The 21,740-nt window shown below is 36.3% G+C and overlaps 1 protein-coding gene across 8 annotated transcripts in view; it reads right to left on the bottom strand.

The window, feature by feature from the left end:
* Positions 1–21,740, bottom strand: part of chb (CLIP-associating protein) — a 723,643-nt gene that overhangs the window by 296,491 nt on the left and 405,412 nt on the right. For all 8 annotated transcript variants that reach the window (XM_090405359.1, XM_090405362.1, XM_090405366.1 and 5 more), the window contains 2 exons: positions 20,612–20,749; positions 17,102–17,293 (listed from right to left, as the gene is read on the bottom strand). In XM_090405359.1, coding sequence (XP_090261485.1) covers positions 17,102–17,293; positions 20,612–20,749 — 330 coding nt within the window. The remainder of the gene's footprint in view (positions 1–17,101; positions 17,294–20,611; positions 20,750–21,740) is intronic.

The following is a 21,740-nucleotide window of genomic DNA, read 5'->3' as shown; positions in this document are numbered from 1 at the left end:
ATTAACTCACATAAATATCACAGGCATCATCAGTACAAGTACAAGGCTAATTAAACAATAACTGTTATATTCACAAAGTGCCACCTAAGTAGCCAAGGTTAAATTTCCTAAATTTATTTAATTATTCAATTATAATAATTAAAAATAAAAAATAAAAAATGAAAAAAATCTTTTTATTTATTTATTTTTTTTATAAATATATATATATATATATATATATATATATATATGTGTGTGTGTGTGTGTGTACAATTATATGTTAGGAAAGATTTGCTGCTTTATAAAGTACTATCCCCCACAAGGGGGAAAGACGTAGACCATCGGATCTGTTTAGGTTAGGGGAGTGAAGTAATGTTTCACATGTTTCTTTGTATAGCTGTTCCATTAGGAACCGACTTTTGTGAATGACTTTTTTGTCTTGATCCACTTAACTCTATGTCTGGTGTTGATGGCATGTTCTGCAATTCCAGACTGTTCGGGTTCAAGGTACTGGATGTACGACTGGTGTTCTTCTAACCAGACCTGAGCAGATCTGTTTCTCCAAAATATGATAATCCAAACAAGCAGGGAATCTGGTAGACATCTGGATAGCTGAGATGTGGGAGTTTGTCCTTTGGAGACATTAGGAATGTGGAGATTTTTCTGATGGGTCGAAACGCCACACAGATATTTAGTGGTTTTAGCAAGTTAGCTATGCGTTCACTAACCCCGTGTACATAGGGGATAGGTACACGTGTAGGTTCTTCTGTACTTGAAGAGGATGCTGGAGCATGACTACTTAAAGCTCTTTTTATGAAGGACTTCTTATAGCCATTGGATATGAAGGAGGAATTAATATACTGTAATTCTTTTTGTAAAAGTTCTTCTGAAGAACAAAAGGAGTTGACTCTATGAACTAGAGTTTTTATAGTACCTGCCTTTTGGCTGGGATGGCGATGTGATTCAGCATGAATGTAACTGGCCTGTATGAGTCTCTTTCCTATAAACTATGAATTGTAGATAACCATCTGGTTGGCAAAGAATCAAGAGGTCTAGAAAGGCTAACTGCTTATTTACTTCTACTTCTAGGGTGAACTGGATCCTTGGATGAAGTGCATTAATTTTTGAGAGAAACTGTTGTAGTTCTTCTGAGGTGCCCTTCCTTATGGCAAAAATGTCGTCCACTATCTGAACCAAATATTAGGTCTGGGTGTAATGTTGTCAAAGATACGCTGTTCAAAATGCTCCATGAAGCAGTTGGCAATAGCAGGAGATATTGGATTACCCATTGCTGTTCCTTCGATTTGTTGGTATAACTGGTTTTTGAAGGAAAAATAACTGGATTTTATTACAAATTCAAATAATTTGACAACGTCTGGAGGAAATTTTTGGTGTAGTAATTCTATGCTGTCCGCCAATGGAACATTCGTAAATAGCGAAACAACATCTGGACTAATCATAATCTCCGAATCGTCTAGATGCAGATCAGAAATTTTATTTCTGAAGTCCACAGAATTTTTTTATATATGTAGCAGGTTCTTCTAGTTGAAGAAGTGAGTAAATTTGACAGAAATTTTGATATTTTGTAAGTGGGACAACCTATACAGTCTACAACCGGTCTTAATGGAATTCCTGGCTTATGTACTTGTGGAAGACCATATAATCTCAGTGGGCGCCCGAAGGAGCTTGAACTCGAACAGTCTGGAATTGCAGAACGTGCCATCAACACTAGACATAGAGTTAAGTGGAACAAGACAAAAGTCATTCACAAAAGTCGGTTCGTAATGGAACGGCTATACAAAGAAAGATGTGAAACATTACTTCACTCCCCTAACCTAAACAGATCCGATAGTCTATGCGTTTCCCCCTTGTGGGAGATAGTACTTTAGAAAGCAGCAATTGGTTAAACCAAAATAAAAAATGATGGTACAACATGACAAAATTTCATGCCGGCTGGGGCGTCGCCCGGTTAAACAAGGCCCCCGTTGTTTTCGCCAGGGAACCAGGGCGAACAGCGAAAAGTCAGCTACTGGAACAAATCTGAAAACAAACCCCAACTCAACATCACCAGAGTTAAAGATCGGTACTATCAACGTAAGAAGCCTGAATGGTAAAGAAATGGAGCTAGCTGAGGAATTAGATAAGTACCAGATCGACATAATAGGTGTGACTGAAACAAAAAAGACTAAAACTGGTGAGATCTTTCTGAGCAATAAATACAAAATGTTATATTCAGGCAATAACAATCAAGGAAAAGAAGGAGTAGCCATAGTATTCAACACAAAATACGAGGCTAATCTTCTTGAATGGCAGTCAGTCTCAAGTAGAGTAATGTGGGCAAATATGAGAATGAGGAACTGGACAATGAGACTTATTTGTGCCTATGGTCCCACAGAAGGTTCTACTAAGGTAGAAGTGGAGGAATTTTTTGAGGCTTTAGAAAAAGCAACTGACACAATGAAAAAGGAAAAGTTGGTCCTTGTTGGGGATCTAAATAGTAGAGTAGGAAATGATTGTGAGACATACAAAAATATTTTGGGAAAATTTGGAGAAAAGAGCAAAGCTAATAATAATGGCAAATATCTGTTGGATTTCTGCTCAGGACATGGACTGGTTATTACTAACACCATGTTCCAACATAAAAATGTGCACAAATTCACATGGAGAGAAGAGGCTAGGAATAAGAATAGTCTCATTGACTATGTTATTGTTGATAGTGATGTTTTCTCCCTGGTGCAGGACACCAGAGTGTACAGAGGATTTGAAATTGGAAGTGATCACTATTTAGTCTTGAGCAGGATAAAATTGAATTTCATATTGAAAAGAATAACATGTAAGAAAGTTTTAAAGCGAATAAAAGTTGAGCAGCTCTCAGATGTAAACTGTAGACTAAAATACAGAAATATTATTGAAAAGAAAATGAAAGAGTTTGAGAACAGGAATCAAACCTTGGAGATTCAGTGGCAAACTCTGAAGGAAACATTGATTGATTCTGCCAGAGAGGCATGTGGTGAGGTTGTGGGCAAAGATAAAAAAATCAGAACTCCCTGGTGGACACAGGAAGTTAAAGAGGCAGTGAAGGAAAAGAAGAAAGCATATCAAAAGTTCCTGGCAAATAAGTCAGCTTTTACTCTTACAGAATACAGAGACAAATGTAAGAAAGCTAAACAGTGTGTAAAACTAGCTAAACAAAAGTCATGGGAGGACTTTGGCAAGAATATAGAAAATAAATATCAAGAAGGTGGCAAAATATTCTGGAAGTTGTTGAAGAAGCTTAGGAATGGAGGAAAGAGTGCTGTAAAAGGAATTAGAGATGATAAAGGTGAAATGAAAACAGGAGAAAAAGATATCCTTGAAGTATGGAGTAATTACTTTGAAAAACTGCTAAATGAAACAAGCAGTGATGACAGCACAGTGATAAAAAACACTGACCAGGCATGCAGTCAGGAATACATATCCATACTTGAAGTAGAAAAAGCCATCAAAGGCTTGAAATGTGGAAAGGCAGCAGGAGTAGATGATATTCGACCAGAAATGCTGAAGTATGGTGGTATAAGAGTCTTACAGTTGCTGCACTGCATAGTTCAGAAAGCCTGGACAGAGGGACGAATTCCCGATGATTGGAGTAGAGCTCTCATAGTACCCATATATAAAAAGGGAAATAAAACTGAATGTGAGAATTACAGAGGTATTTCCCTACTGAGTGTTCCTGGCAAGATCTATGCAAGTATACTTGAGAAACGGTTGAGAAGAATTGTGGAAGAAAAGCTTGGTGAAGAACAAGCTGGATTCAGGCCAAATAGAGGCTGTCAGGATCAGATCTTCACTTTACGACAAATAGTCGAGAAAGCATGGGAATATAACAAAGATCTGTATTTAAGTTTTGTCGATTTGGAAAAGGCATATGACAAGGTGCCAAGAGAGAAGCTATTCAATACGCTACAGTTATATGGTGTCAATGGGGCATTATATCAAGCAATACTTAGTCTTTATTTGAGTTGTGAGTCAGCAGTTAGAATTGAAGGAAGTACAGGAAGATGGTTTAATGTTAAATCTGGTGTGAGACAAGGATGTACATTATCCCCTCTGTTATTCATTATCTATATGGATCACATTATGAAGGAATGTGGTATTAAACCTGATATCAAAATTGGAGATGTTAATGTCAGCTCTTTGCTTTATGCGGATGATGTTATACTTCTAAATAAATCCGCTACAAGTCTGCAAGATTCTCTGACTAAATTGAATAGCTGTTGTAATAGATATGGTATGAAGGTCAGCAATAAAAAGACAAAGACAATGAAAATAGGCAGAATCATTGAAAATGTCAACTGTGTTGTGAATGGAGAACCTGTGGAACAAGTAAAACATTTCAGCTACTCAGGCACAATTTTTACTGAAGATGGTAAACTAAATATAGAAATAGACAACAGAATCAGCAAAGCTGGTATCGTGGGAAGTCAATTGAATAAATGCATATGGAATAAGAAAGAAATTAGTCGGAACACTAAATTAGCTGTATACAAGACTGTGTTCAAACCAATTTTAACTTATGGATCTGAGAGCTGGGTCAGAAGTAAAACACTTGACCAAAGACTAGAGACCGCAGATATGAGAGTCCTGAGAAAGATTAGAGGCGTGAACAGATGGCATCAATGGCAATATCATATTAAAAATGAGGATATTAGGAAAGAACTTGACATTGTCAGCATCCAGGAATGCGTTAGCAGAGCTAATCTCAGATGGTATGGTCACTTAAATAGAATGGGAGAGGAAAGATTAGCAAAACAAGTGTTCTCTGCCAGGTTGGCAGGAAAACGACCCAGAGGAAGACCAAGATATAGGTGGATTGATACGGTACAAAGTGCCTTAGACGATAGAAATATAAGATCTGAGAATGTTGGAGTCTTGACAAGTAATAGACTGATTTGGAGGAAAATTGTAGATAGGAAGTTAGTAATGATGTAATTTTTTCATGTAGTACTGTCATATCCTGTACACCCCTTGAGGGTACATGGCAGGAATTTGATGATGATGATGATGATATTTATGTAGGCTTCGTGAATATAACAGTTATTGTTTAATTAGCCTTGTACCTGTGATACTCAGGTGAAAATTCTACGAATAAAGAATAATTTACACGAGTTAATTCCATTATTATAATAGTTAGTAATATGTCTACTCACGGTATTTCCTTACTGAAACTTATATCAAGACTTCATTTAGAGTCTACTTCCAAACAATGTGCCAGATAAGTAAAGTATTAGTTAAGGAGGCGAATTGTATTAACAGAATAATATTCCTAAAGCGATGTAAGTTGGCTCAGGTTATTCCTACTTGCTGCTGTAAACTAAAAGAAGTTTTTAACTCTCAAAGAGCCCATCGGATTTATATAAAGGCCAGCAGGTCACTGTTAAATTGTCAGCTACAAGAAGAAAAGAAATCTCTTGCCCTTCTGAATAAAGAAATAATAGATATCAAGAACGCTATAGAACCAGTATTACAGACTGAAAATTTTAACACCGTTTTATGCATTTCATTGATGTCATGCCGAAAGGTTTTAAATACTTCCCGTGATAGATTGAAATGAAAGTTTGATTCACCGGTGAGCCACCCCAAATCTAGTAATACTGTCATTGATACAGATAGAGTAGTGATCAACATATCAGGCCGCCCACTGACAGACAGTGAAGGTTTCGTTCTGTCAAAAGGGCATAATTTTGCTGTTGCTCCAAATAAAGTACCCATAATAGACTTTTTCCATAGTACAGACAGAGGTATGCGATCCTTACCCCAAAAAACAGCTAACAGAACAAGATTCGAGTGTGCAAAAATTCTTTTTTAACGCCAAGCCTCCGAGACCAAACCTATCGTATGCTGGACAAAAAGCACTGAAATTGCTAAAAAAAATAACAAGAACCTAATTATTATGAAAGCTGACAAAGGGAGGGCTGTAGTCATACAAGACAGAAGAGAATACGAGAGAAAAATATCACTGTTACTCCGCGACTATTCGACTTATAGGCCCCTCACTTCAGATCCTACCGGTAGTCAAATAAATAAGCTTAATGCCCTTATACAAAAAATATCAATATGGGATGAAGATAAAAAGAAAACACTAAAGACTTCCTTCAGACACCCACCGAAATTATATGGCCTTCCAAAAGTACATAAGCCAGGAATTCCATTAAGACCGGTTGTAGACTGTATAGGTTGTCCCACTTACAAAATATCAAAATTTCTGTCAAATTTACTCACTTCTTCAACTAGAAAAACCTGCTACATATATAAAAAATTCTGTAGACTTCAGAAATAAAATTTCCGATATGCATCTAGACGATTCGGAGATTATGATCAGTCTAGATGTTGTTTCGCTATTTACGAATGTTCCATTGGCGGACAGCATAGAATTACTACACCAAAAATTTCCTCCAGACGTTGTCAAATTATTCGAATTTGTAATAAAGTCCGGTTATTTTTCCTTCAAAAAACCAGTTATACCAACAAATCAAAGGGACAGCAATGGGTAATCCAATATCTCCTGCTATTGCCAACTACTTCATGGAGCATTTCGAACAGCGTATCTTTGACAACATTACACCCAGACCTAAATTTGGTTCAGATATGTGGACGACGTTTTTGCCATATGGAAGGGTACCTCAGAAGAACTACAACAGCTTCCCTCAAAAATTAATGCACTTCATCCAAGGATCCAGTTCACCCTAGAAGGTAGAAGTAAATAAGCAGTTAGCCTTTCTAGACCTCTTGATTCTTCACCAACCAGATGGTTATCTGCAATTCATAGTCTATAGGAAAGAGACTCATACAGGCCAGTTACATCCACGCTGAATCACATCACCATCCCAGCCAAAAGGCAGGTACTATAAAAACACTAGTTCATAGAGTCAACTCCTTTTGTTCTTCAGAAGAACTTTTACAAAAAGAATTACAGTATATTAATTCCTCCTCCATATCCAATGGCTATAAGAAGTCCTTCATATATAGTACTATTTCAAAACTTAAACAAACACAAGCTAATCAGAAAGTTCAACTTACTCAAGTCAAAACAAGAAAGATCTACTCTAAATAATTGTTATAGCAGACTTAAAAATTTGGTGATTAACAAATCATCATACATGCTAAGTCCCGATGAAGAGAAAATTCTCGAAAAATGTCTAAATTTTGTGTTGGCACCAAAATGCATTCCTAAAGAACTACTTTTAACTAAGATGGAGAAAGCAGCTTCGCTACTTCCTACCGCAGACGCGAGTTTACTTCGCATAGAAGCAATTCTTGCAATCAACAACACAAAACCTCCTTCTGATATCCCCTGGTGAGAGACTTGCAATTAAAAATTTACCGATTAACAAGGACGTCGTCATCTTAAAAGCTGATAAGGGGAATGCAACTGTAGTTCTAGATAAAACAGACTACCCAGAAAAAATCTTAACACTGTTAGAGTCAGATAGTTATTCGGAAATTGAAAGGGATCCAACAAGAGAAATTCAGAATAGAACCAATAATCTCCTACAAAAGACCACAGAAATCCCATGAAATACACGGCTTTCCATCCGTTCTTTACACCCACTCATTCCAAGGTTATATGGTCTCCCTAAGGTACACAAAAAAAACTATCCACTGAGACCTATAGTAGACAGCATTGACTCACCCACATACAGGTTATCCAAATATCTGGCGTCATCGTTAAAAGCTTATACGGAAAATCTTCTTCTTATATTAAAAACTCAACAGATTTTGTCTCTAAAATAAAGGACTTAAAACTAAAATCTTCTGACATCATGGTGAGCTTTGACGTGGTAGCACTCTTTACCAACATTCCGACATAGGACGTTCTCCATATTTTAAAGAACAAGATTTCAAATAAAATGTTCTCTCTGCTATCTCACTGTGTAAACTCTGGCTATTTTGAATTCGAAGGTAAACTATATAAACAGGTCAAAGGATTAGCTATGGGAAGCCCCCTCTCTCCTGTATTAGCCAACATTTTTTTTGAGGATTTTGAACAAAAGGCAATCTCCTCTTTTAGTTTAAAACCAAGAATTTGGCTTAGATATATGGACGATATATTCCTCATATGGGAGCATGGTATTGAGAATCTTCACAGGTTTCTCAACCACTTAAACAACCTCCATCAGGATATAAAATTGACCATGGAGATTGAAGAAAATAGTTCCATCTGTTTCCTAGATGTTAAACTCACCAAGACGCCCGAATCAATAAAAGTCTCTATATTTAGAAAGCCAACACACACACACACACACACACACACACACACACACACACACACACACACACACAGATATTTGCATGCGTCCTCACATCACCACCCAGCACAAAAGTAGGGTATTATATCAACTCTTGCGAATCGTGCAAGATCTGTACTGTCAGATGAAGAACTAAAAAAAGAACTACAACATCTTAAATGGACCTTTAAAAACAATGGCTATTCTTTATAAAGTATTAACAACCAATTACCCCACCATCAACGAAGCAACATAGAGACACAGGACGACTCCAAAGGTCATATCATCTTGCCATATATCAGCACATTATCCAAAAAGCTGAGTAGAATCCTAAAGAAGTTTAACATACAAACGTGCTTCTCGACTCTGCCAAAAATAAGATCACATTTCAACAACTATAAACAATCTCACAACCTTCTACAATTCCCAGGTGTATACAAGGTCACATGTGAGTGCGGAAGGTCTTACTATGGGCAAACGGAGAAATCTATCCTACTACGTCTCGAGGAGGAGCACCAGAGAGACATTGCTTATAAGAGAACCAGAGCAACTGCTCTGTCAGGCCATGTCCTGTTTTCAATAAACACGAACAACGAAAGCCGCCAACATGAGATAAATTGGACATCAACTTCAAACCTACACGTTTGCCATGATGAGGTGGAACGCCGCATTGTGGAGTCAAAAGAAATCACCTTGGACCCACTTCATATGAACAATAATCTCAGCTATAATTTGCCTGACTCTTTCAGCTCTACTATCAGATACTGGAGATCGCGAGGTTCCACACACGCACAAGTGTACAACAATAGAACTTTAACACGGACTATAGCTCAAGTTCATAACTGTAATTCACAGTCGAATATTATAACTTTATAATTGTATAGCTTTAGAGTGTGAATGTTATTTTCAGTGTCTTTTAATATCTTTCTATGTTCTTAACGCCTGATGAAGTCAATCTCGACGAAACATGTTGCGTTTTCAAATAAATCTCATTTTGTTATAATTCTCGGGTTTTAAGTCAGTTAATATTAAAAATGAACATATCCCAACCCCGAGTTAATAGTAGTAGTCATATATATATATATATATATATATATGTGTGTGTGTGTATTTGAAAGGGAATTATAAGGGAACTGTTGAATACAAGAACTGAGAGATGTGAATATTTTGGCCTGTGATTAGTCAATAGTATTTTTCATTTAAAACTAATGATTTTGTGATAAAGATTGAGGCAGAAGATTTACATAAGATGTGTAAAAGAATGAAACTGCGATCCAATCTTCAATGTTTAAATAATACTGGTGATTATTATTTATATTTTATTAAAATGACTTCCACTCACAAGGTTGACTAGGTTACTTTTTCTCCCCTTTCTATTTTCCTTTATTTTTACATAATCCAGAAACCTATTCTAGAGACCAAATGTTTAACTCTTTCAAGCCACTTCAAGACGAATAAGCAGGAAGGTTGTCTAACACCGAGTGATGAATTTCAAATCCCAATTAAAAATAATCAGAAACATTCATGCTTACAGCAGGACTGGGCTACTAAATGAGTGTCGATGCACAATATATAGATTCTTGCAGTCAAGTCATCTCCACCTTCCAGTGGTATAGCATGTTTCCACAAACTGGCTCTGGTGATCACTGCCAATGCAAATGTGTATCTTCCTTTGTTGGAAGAAATGCCAACTAGACCTCTAGATGTCTTTTATCACCTGGTGAAATACCACCACCACCTTACTTATTAGACCTGAAGATGCTGCAATCATGTTTGGTCACTAGAGCAAGGTTTCTGGTTTCTGTTCCTTCCCCACCTCCATACTCTTCGTACATGCAGTGAGTGCTCCCCCTCTATGACACTAATCTCACTGAAAGGGGTCCAGATCCTCCCCCCATTCAAGGGTACAGCAGTAAAATGGTTCTACAGGCTGGCAACTGATTAGTACATGGGATGAACCAGGTAGTAACAAACCTGGAGGGTTCCTTATGAGCTAGTGACAAATCCTGCAACCACGTATTTTGTCAGTTTGCGACTCTGGAGGGAGACCAAAATACTATGGCTGCAGGGAGAATTATCGATGCCACGTATGGGCAGGAGACTGACTCCCCCTCTGTGTGGCCAGTATGTTTGGACTTTGTCATCTCTCACTGCGTGTCCCTCTTCCTTTTTATATCTTCCTCACCAAACATAATGAACCACAACTGAAAGAAATGAGTTTCTACTGCAGATCTCAAAAATTATCCCACACAAAATAGTTAAAAGAAACCCCATAAAAAACATTAAAAATCCAACCCCCGAAAAATCATAAAAGATAACAGAAATCCAATCAAACAACCCACTAACACTAATTCTTACCAAAAAAAAAAAAGTTCCACATCCACTTCAACATCCATGGCTTAAACAGCAATATAAATGATGTGCACCACCACCTACAGTCATCTAAACCAGAAGTATTATTCTTTTCAGAACCTCAAATGGCAACCTCAATCCCCCACCGTTTGATCTGTTTTGGTTCAAAATTTTTGTACCAAATCAACCTGCCATATTCATATGCTCCCTCTATCACTCTCCAAACTCCGTCAACCACTCTGACCTCTTCAACTATCTCTCTCTAAAGCTAGACTTTCTTCAATCTAAATACCCCAATAAATGAGGTCATCTTGCTTGGAGACTTCAATGTCCACAACTCATACTGGCTCCCCTTCTCCAGTTTCACTGATCAAGCAGGCAGGAATGCTGAGGTGTTTGCCATCAGTAAAGACCTATCTCAGATCTTCAATCTTCCTATCAGAATACCAGACAGCTCCCTCCAATATGCAGACACTTGACCTCTTCCTAACAAGCTCCCCTTCTAGGTACACTGGGATTGTCAGTTCTCCTCTTGGAAACTCAGACTACAACCTCATACAAGTCTTTTGCTACAGAGCACTTCACCCATCAGTTCAGTCTTAGGTCCTTTGGCACTACAAGTGTGCCAACTGGGAAGACCTCCGTGTCTTCTATTCCTCCTTCCATAGTCCGACTAATGCTTCTGTTCTTCTGATCCAAACACCTACTTAGACCGAGTAACAGAAATCATCCTGACAGGAATGGAGGCTTTCATTCCTTATTATACTCCAAATTTTCAACTACCGTCCAAGCCATGATTCTCAAAAAAGTATGCCAATGATGGAAAAGAAAAAAATATCTGCTTACTACAATTGGTCCAAGACCAAAACTCCAGCTGCCCACTCTACCTATACTGCACCTCACAACTCACAGTAGTTGCAAAAAAAATCATCAAGTCAGACTTTGAAAGGGCCAAATGCTGCAAGCTCACTTCCTGCCTAAATGGCAGTCGCTCCTTCTGGTCACTTGCCAAGGCAATTTCATTGGATGCAACTTCTGCCCACCCAGGTTTCACCACTCTCACATCTAGATGGCAAAAGACAAAGCCAACTTACCAACATCACTCTTCTTCAAAGTCCTGCATTGATGACCTAAGCAAAGTTCCCTCAACTACCAAGAACGGCTCCCTTCATGTCGCCCATAGTCTTCCGACAAAAAGAAATCTGAAGAATCCATATTGGCATCTACCCTACAACATGGAAGCAGGTCCACATCCAGCCCATCCCAAAGAAAGGTGATAAAAGTCGATCAACAAACTATCGTCCAATTGCTCTCACTAAAATTATGGAGAAGGTCATCAACAACCAATGCTTGAACCACTTAGAGTCATACTAACTAATCAGTGACCAGCAGTAGGATTCTGGCCACTCATGATCTACAACTGATCTTTCTTGCTTTCACCACCCACCTCTGGACTCAAGTCATGGAGAAATTTGGAGAAACTCATGTAGTTGCCCTTGACATTTCAAAAGGCATTTGATTGGGTTTGGCAAGGGGACCTACTTAACAAACTGCCATCCTATGGTCTGCCTTCCTCACTCTGCAAATGGATTACCAACTTTCTCACCAGCCACTCACTGTGTATCATGGTCGACAGTTTCCTCTCCTCAGATTTCTCCACCAATGCAGGAGTACTCCACAGCTCTGTTCTTTCACCCACTCTCTTCCTCTTGTATATAAATGACTTGCTCTCACAGACTTCCAATCCTATCCATAGGATTGGAAATCTGTTCCAATTGCTCCATTCTCCTTTTCATTCAACAAATCCTGTAATGCTCAAGCATTAGAATCCTCAAGATCTACCATGACCAGGAACCTGAACTCAGATCTCCTAGCTATATCACAGTGAGGCAAGGACAATCTTGTAAACTCCACCTAAATTCAATTCTGTCTGATCTATCACAAGAAAGAGCTCAAATCCCTCTCCCCTTACTTCAGTGATACTGAGATATTCAAGCATGATCAGATTTCTCTTCTTGGACTGACCTGAATCTCCAATCTTTCCTGGCACAACCAGATTTCAATTACAGTTTCTGCAGCCACCAAAAAAGTACATAAAAAAACGGTGTACTTTTTTTGCACAAGACACTGCTTCACACTTGCTACATCAATACAAAGCCCAAATCTTCCCAGCCATGGAATATTGCTTCCATATTTGGGGTGGTGCACCAAAATCCTCCTTAAGATTGCTCAATTCTATCCATAAGAGGGCAGTCTGGCTAATTAATGATCTCTCTCTCTCACAAACATTCAGTTTCTGCCTTGTGCCTCTTCTACAGATACCTTCATGGAAAGTGCTCTGCTAGAATTGGCCACTATGGAGAATCCCTCCTATGGTTAGCAGAGCCACTGCTAACCATAACCGTTTTATAGCCTATCTTCTGTCCTTTGAAACAGTCTCCCCTACTGCCTTCCCCAAAGATTACAGCCATTAGCTGTTCACGCAAAATGTGAACAGGTGCTGCCTCCTTTCTTTTATTTCTCTTGCCCACATATGGCACTTATGTGCTATAGATCTTGTGCCATTGTGTGTAGATCAGATATATATATATATATATATATATATAAATAAAAAAAATTCAAACCTGCAGCAGGTTTGAATCGTCCTGTGACTCCTCGGATAACATATATGCTAACAACTTAGAATAGATATTACATAAAGAAATAAGTAAAGAAACAAACTGTTCTTGTTAAATACTGATTTAAAAAGAAAAAATAAATAAATGAAAAAGACATTAAACTTCTGTGGTTGGAATTGTCCATGGTATTTTCCCTAGTGTTTATCATAACGAGAAAACATTAAGCAAAAATTGTTTTGTTTGTTCAACAAATTTCTTAAACTTTCTTCAACAAGAATAACATAGTTAAAAAAAATAAAATAAATAATAATTAAGAGTGATTCCTATTCCTACAACAAATGGCCACTTGACAATTTAATAACATGATGGTGCACATCAAGCTCAGATACCAAACACATGGCTTATTGTTGAGGTGTTATAACCTAGCTATAAACTATTATAACCTAGTTCTCAGCTTCCTGGATCTTTTATACATGCTGACTACAGCTGATTTAAAATAAGCTATTGATTTTTGTTGCATTGTGTTGGGCAACGTATCAGGTTTCTTTAAATATGTGAACATAGCTGTTAAATAACATGCAATTCTTGTGAGTAGCTAAAGTACCTGATGCCTTCCACTGGCAGCATGGAAAACTTGGCCAGATTTATTCACTCTCCTTTTCTGACCTCTTTACTGTGTTTTTTCATACAAATCTCTCCTAAGCATATGATAACATCTGTAACAGATACTGCACATACAGAATATTTTATATATACTTGTTCTCTTAAGTGGTTGAATAAGGTTGAAGTGATGGATTGAGCATCATGAACACATTTGTTATCAGCACGAAGACAACTTTTAAGTTGCACTGCATTTACATATCAACAATTTTATACGTGATGTAAGGTTTAAAAAAAATGTACCTTTTTGTAATCTAAATTTCCTTTGATATGTGCCAAAATATTTGATGGCCTTCGTAAATTATTACGAACAGTTTTAGGATTAGCCATTCTTTAGGAGTACTTTCCTGTCCTTGTTCCCATTTGATACGTGCTTCGCTCATGGACAGGATGGTGACAGGAAGTAGCATTTAAATATCTTCCAGTGTTGATTCTCTCCCCCCCCCCCCCCGTATATTGCAAGAGATAGTTCTGATCAGTATTGAAATTAAAACATCCAAAAAAATAAAGTGCCTTGTTTTCTTCAACTTCCACTATGAAATTTATTTTGTGATTTATGCCATTCAGGAAGTTTTTAAAACTTTGAAGCATTTCTCTGGAACCCAGCCAAACAAGGAAAACATCAATATACGTCAACGAATTTTGGGATTTGTGTGATATTTTTCAATGACCACCATTTTTTAAGGATTCCCTGAACATGTTTGGAGAAATCAACGCTCTCATTGCTAAGCATTCTTTCTGTTCATAGTAAATGTCTTCAAAATTTGAAGGACATTTTGTCTTGACAATGTCTGAAAAGGTTCATGTCCATTAAAAATTAATTCTTTTAGAAACTGTATTGTCTTTCCTGGGAACCTGGGTAAAAAGACCTGTTACAACCAAACTACTAAACCCACATGTTGTTCCTACATATGGGTTTAGTAATACCACTAAATATCTGGAGAGAGAAAGAGTATGTAGAAGCATGCCTGGCATTCACAATCCATCTTAATTGGATGCCTTTCCCATGAATTTTAGGTGCCCCATCCATCCACAAGATAACTGGGTGTTTAGATGTCATTCAATCATGGGCCAGTTCTTGATTATACTGTTTGTTTACTTACAAGTGTTCCATGTGGAGTCATATCCTCTAAGTGTATATAGATGTTGCCAACACACTAAGGAGTTCACTTCATTTGATTTTATCAACACAAGTCAAGAATCAAGAACAGTTGAGTTGCCCATATCAGCTTTTAATGCTACAATGTTATCATATCAATGAGACAGCCTTATTTCTGCTGTAGGTATGTTTTTAATAGGAGTGCTAGAATTAATCAAATTCTGCTGCATCGGCCTAAATTTATCGAGGACAAGTTTGCTTGATGGTTCATTTTTTCATTCATTAGATCTGACAACTTCTTTTCCAAGGTGTACATGTTTTAGCAAAATTTTCTGCACTTTAACTGAAGATAATCTATTGAGTCCCAAAAGGATAATTCTCTTCCCTTCTTTGCATTAGGCTAATGGTGTATCACAGCCAAGTAACATGGCCTGTTAGGAGCCTGATGCTGCTCGTGCTAGGACAGTTAATACCATCTGCATTGTGTGCTATGGCTGTAAGTTGTGAATGATAACTACAAAGACTTTTGTCTATTTCAGATAATTCTAGCCTGGTATTAGAAACTCCTTCCCTGTAGCAGTGCAACCCCCCCCCCCGTTTTTTTTTTCTCTTTTGTTGTAAATTGCATTGGACATCTTTGTCCCAAAATGAATTTTATTCTCAGGAACTGAAGTATAACATCATCTCTGTACATTTTAAGGAAATGAGAAAAAGCAAAAAGGATTTCTATATAGCCATCTAGAAATCCGTTTTGCTTTATATGTAGGTTTTCAAATTTGTAATTTGTACATGATTTGATTAAATGACTTACTGTGAGTAAGCATAACAGATGTTAAGCTTCAATAATTGAAACTATACATGAAATTATTTCCTGTATGAACCATAAGAATAAGCACTAAATAAAAATTGTTTATTCAACAATTTCTTATGCTCTTTGGCATACTTGATCAGGAATAATATATATTTTAATTTGAAAGAAACTTAGATGATAGACCTATTCCTAAAACATAAACTGCCATATATAAAATTGCTGTTCACCTGACAGTGCACCTCTCGCTAGGATTTCAAATGCATGGCTTGTAATGAGTCACATTATGTAAAGGATCATAACTGAGTTCTCAGCTTCTTAGGTCTTCTATGTATGATGACCATAACTGATTTATAATATGAACTTGATTTTTGTTGCACCATGTTGGACAACATGTTGGATGTGTTGTCATCTTCAAACATGTGAACATAGTGTCTATTGAATTCAACGTACGGCATTCTTGCAATGTGCTGAAGTACCTGAAGCATTTTCATTGTGAATATCAAAATGCTAGGTCAGATTTATTACTTCCCACTATCATCCTGTCCAGAAGCAGGAATTGTAAAGTCCTTCAAAGATAGAGCAAACACCAATATTACATAAGAAATGGATAGATCATGTCAGGGAAGTATTTTATGAAATAATCTTGAAGCTATTAGTCATGAAAACATCATTCACTACTTAAAAGACAGGTGTATATGTGCACTATCTGTTATGTCAGACAGACAGACATAAGATTCTGCACAGGAGATTCATATGAAAGGACATATTAGAGATGTAGAGAAAAGGTACACAATTCTGACCTAGCTTTCCATACTAAGCGACCATATCACCTGAGATTAACTTTACTAATACATTCCTGATTGCTAATAATATTTTTAATTCTTTCCATTAAATATCTTTATTTTTAATATGATTTATGCCATTAATATCATCTGTTTACACTTCTAATTTTTATGAAAGTGTACTATCTGATGTATATAGTCTGTTATTATCTATACCTATACTGACTTATTAACTGTGTTTCTAATCCAGTTCTCAAATTCTAAAGTTAAAATTGGCTTGAGATCCAAGTTAGAAACCACACAGTTGATCAAAGTCTATGAACAGCAGATATCAGACTTATTCTATATAAATTCTCTCTTATTCCATAGTTTATTTCCATACTTAATTTGCCATTTTCACTAAAATTTGTACTAAATACCTGAAATACTTCAGATGATCTATAAGCTCAAAGTCAAATAATATAAGTTTGAAACAAAGCACATGCACATTCATATATATGATAGAGAAAAATATTTCAATGAATATCACATATTACCTTAAATTTTCTACTGAACCACCATGGCTAGAGGTTGTTGGACGCAATGGTTTCGTGCTAGTTAACGAATTACTACTAGATGAATTACTCATGGATAGCTCTCCTTGAAGCATGCGTTGTTTACTACTGTCTAGAGAATTTAATAAGCTGTTAGCTTGTTCTCTGAAATGATCAGCAAATCCCCAAAAGGCTCTGCAGTGAAGAAAAAAAAGTTCATATATATATATATACACACACACACACACACACACACACACACACACACACACACATATATATAGGTCTCGACAAATTGTGCAAAATCCTACTCACCACACACAAAAAAAGTCAAGAGTTGCATAAACTGAGCAGTAGCTATGTTTGTGCTTTTTAGCATCGAAAGGATTTATTTTAGAAAGCTACTTTTTATTAAATTAATAATAATAATTATATTTTGTCCAATCTACAGCTACTCACCAGATGCAAAATCTATTCTCCATGACCACGTGTATTTGCTGAGCCACCATACATGTGACACACAAACATAGCAATGTAAGCATATTTAAATTATATATGTGGTAGAGAAACAACTTAGAATCTTAGCTTTTTTGTGTGTCAGAGTGTGTGTTAGGAAGGAAAGTAGACTACACTAGGCAAGAAATTATATTCTTGTTTTTTATCCTTATCGAAGCTTATCCATTTGCCCATGAATGACTGATGTACAAACAAGTTTATTTCAAGAAGAAAATTCTTACTCTGTATTCCATAGTTTACAGCACACTTCCTGCTCAGGCAAGATTTCTTTTTTGTCAAGTATAATTAATTTTTCCTTTCCAGCAAAATATCTCATTACAATAAGATATTTTGCTGGAAATTGCAAAACCAAACTAATTCAGTATTGTAAAAATACAAACATGGATAGCTTTCCTTGAAGCATGCATTGTTTACTACTGTCTAGAGAATTTAATAAGCTGTTAGCTTGTCCTCTGAAATGATCAACAATAATGTCCTCTACTTCCTGGGAATGTATTCAAGTAAATGGAAATGATCATCTTATTTAAAAATTATGCTTTAAATTAATTTATTCTGTCCAATACTGATATACTTAGGAGACATGAAAGTTAGGTACTCCCTTAGATATAAAAAAAATTTCAGATATAATTTCAAATTTCTCAAAACTTTGGACATGTTTTCTTATATATCCTAAAAGAAAAAGAACAAATTATTAAATCCAATCTGATGAAACATGGGGTTAAAGGGTTTTAAGATATGTTCTTTCTTGTGATTATATTGGATGCTTTAATGTCATTTTTGTTCTAGGTGTTTATCAGAGCTTTTCAGCCCTTCCTTTCATATAGAATATATATCTTATTAATATAAAATCTCATTCTTCTTCTTCTTCAACCTTTTGGTTCTGTCCACTGCTGGACGAAGGCCTCCATCATGGTTTCCAGATCACTCGGTTTTCTGCCTCTCCCATCCATCTCACTCCTGCATCCTGCAATTTGTTCCAGTTCATCCCTCCACCTTCTTCTCGGTCTTCCTCTTTGTCTTGCTCCATCCATTGGTCTCCACGCTGTTGTTTTTCTAGTCCATCTCCCATCACTGCATCTGGCAATATGGCCAGCCCATAGCCTGTTTAATGTATTTTACAATATCCATGACACCTGTTTGAGATCTTATCCAGGTATTTATCTTCCTATCTCTTAATGTTATTTTTAGCATACTTCTTTCCATGCAATGTTGTGTTGTTCTCAGCTTTTTGTTTAAGGCTTCTGTTCAGGTCCATGTTTCTCCTCCATATGTTAGGACAGGAAGTATGCACTGGTCAAAAGCTTTCCTTTTTAGACTCATAGGGATATCACTTCTGAATATGTCTCTCATTTTCCCATAAGCCATCCATCCAAAGTGAATTCTTAAATCTTTTCTTTGGAACTCCTCGAAGAATAACATATGAAGTAACTTGTTCTATATCATGGTTTTCAACTTTGACAGTTCTATGGTTAATACATTTATTCATCATTATTTTTGTTTTTTCTCTATTTATTTTTAATCCAATTACTCTGAAGGCTTCATTTAGCTGATTTAGCCTTTCTTCCAGATCTTCAAGATTATCTGCTATTAGGATAATATCATTTGCAAATTTCAGATGATGCACAAACAAATGATGGCTGCAATCATGTCATACCACTTACATGATTGTGCCATGAGAAAACCTAAAGAAGAACATTGTAACTTGCCAGTAATTCCTGATATCAATTTCTTTCACATTTTACTTTCCAGATTCAGTTATAATTCCATTATGTCTTCAAATACTAAATAGTATAAAAGGAATACAATCAACTCTCACAAGTAGCAGATGCTGTTACACAGAATTCAAAACTGCCAGTTGCTTAAACTACCAAAAAGTCAAGTAATGATAAAAATTCATATGTTAATTTTAATGTTAAAGCCACATTAAAAGGAATTCCCTAAATAGTATACCTTACAAAACAATAAACTTTAAATAATAAATTGATCAACTGCTTAATGAGACGTGTTAAGCAAATGATACTACGGATCAGAGAACTGTACAAAATATATCACTGGGTTACAGAGTATATTATACTTGACACTCTACTAACAAAGTTCACTCTTCAGAGAGAGCAGATTAGGCCCTTTAGCCCTAACAAAGACCAGCAGGCTTCTGCCCTTAGAGACAGGACAGTGATTTTAATTAGCATCCTAGTACAGCAGACAACTGCTGCCATTGTTGGTTTGTAGTTACATACCAGTTTTTTGCATCACCCATGTTGGAACTATGATGCTCTCTTTCCATTCCATTGGGATCTATACATGCTAATCTCAATCAGTTTCATTGCTGAATTCTTATCTAGGCAATGCAAATGCTCGGGAACCCCCTCTTCATTTACCTTTATCTCTTCATTTTGAAGTGTTTAAAAACTGTAACAAACAGTGTTATTTACTGAAAATCTGTTGTACAAATACTACACATCCTTATTATTAAGAGATTTATAATTCAAAATTATACAGATGGTATGTTCTTCTCTTTCAACCATTTTATTAGAACAATATGTACCAATTATCCAATCAGAAGCAATACAACAATGCATCTGTTTCTAAAATCCCATGTCAGTTGAGCATTTTTTTTTTTTTAATATATTTAGATGATTTCTTTAATGGTCTTAAGAAGAGAACACACAGTTCACTTGCAGGATAACAACTGGTTTGATAAAACTAAATCTTCATGAACGTTTATTTTCATGGAATACTATAACTGGAAAGTAAGTACTCTGGAAAGTAAACTTTGAGATCCAAATATCCAAAAAACACTGAAAAAGCAATTTTCAATTCTTTCAGGTTGTTCTTTCAGTATAAGTGGAAAAAAATAAAGTTCTAGAAATAACTTTATTTTTTTCCACTTATACTATTTACTAAAGAAGGAACATTTTAAAAATAAATTTTAATATCTTTTGGGATTTCAAAAATCTTTTCAGAAATAAAAAAGAAAACTGTTAAATGAAAACTCACTTGCGAGAGAAAGCTCTAGCTTCAGGATCTGCATCACTGATGCCCTTCTTTATAGCATCCTGTAATAAAGCTACATGTTTTTCTAGAGTATGTGTTGGCCAAGTATGAAGTAACTGATCTAGAAATTCACAGCATGCTCTGTAATATGAAAATAATAGCAAATAACTTTTCAAATGAAATAAATTATCTTTAATATTCTTTCAGAGAACAAGTTCATGCAGATCAAGAATTTCTATTTGTGAACTTTTTTTTTCCCCCCTAATTTTAATGGAGAACTCATTCATGATAGGGTGGACAACCTATAGTAAACTAGTACATAGATGGGCAACAAGGAACTTGTTCACATTTGACTTGAAAAGCTGTAGATTGTATTGCTTGGGATATACAGTGAAAGGGATGAACAAAGAGGAGAAATTTGTATTCTGTAGGTTTGGAGTTACAGCGTGAGAGGGTGTTGTTTGGCTGCTACACAAATTTAGATGGATTTCCAAGAGGGCGGGAGAGGCTATTGATGCCAATTCTTATGTGAACAGTGACCCCATGTGAGCAGTATTAAATGGCTGGGTGGATTTGTGATTTGTATAGTGTTAGGAACTGTTTGGAGTTAAAGTAATGTCTCAAGCAAAAGAGCAAGCCTTTTTTTTTTTTTTTTTTGGATGCACACATGGCAATATTTGTGATGTAGCCAAGAGAGATTTGAGTTTAAAGTTATTCCAAGTAGAAAACTCTCATCTTGAATGGAGATTTAGGTATTGTGAAGGATAAGATTGGTAGAGTAGGGTTCTTTTTGTAGAAAATAATTCAAAGCTGTGTTTTGCTAGCATTGAAGTTGACAAGGTTATCCAAACCCCATTGATAAATGTTTTGAAGATCAGAATTTAAGGTAATAGAGGGGTAGAGTTCTGCAGGTTGTGGCAATTTTTTGCTTGCAAGGTTTGTCAAACTAAAAGAAAAAGTGAAATGTGCTGTCATTAGCAAAACTGTATACTACACTGGTACTCAGATTGTTTATATATAGGAGGAGGAGGGCGAGTAAAAAGAACAGAGCCTTGTGGGACCCCAGCATTAGTTGTATAGATAAATCTAACAGGAAATCATTCAGAAAGTTGGATACCCAATTGCTGAAGTC

Source organism: Typopeltis vanoorti, chromosome 15 (genome assembly GCF_054136105.1).
Source record: "Typopeltis vanoorti isolate ZY-2024b chromosome 15, IOZ_Tvanoo_1.0, whole genome shotgun sequence".
Taxonomy (NCBI): domain Eukaryota; kingdom Metazoa; phylum Arthropoda; class Arachnida; order Uropygi; family Thelyphonidae; genus Typopeltis; species Typopeltis vanoorti.
Note: the sequence above shows the minus strand (reverse complement) of the source record. Positions and strands in the feature narration are given on the sequence as shown.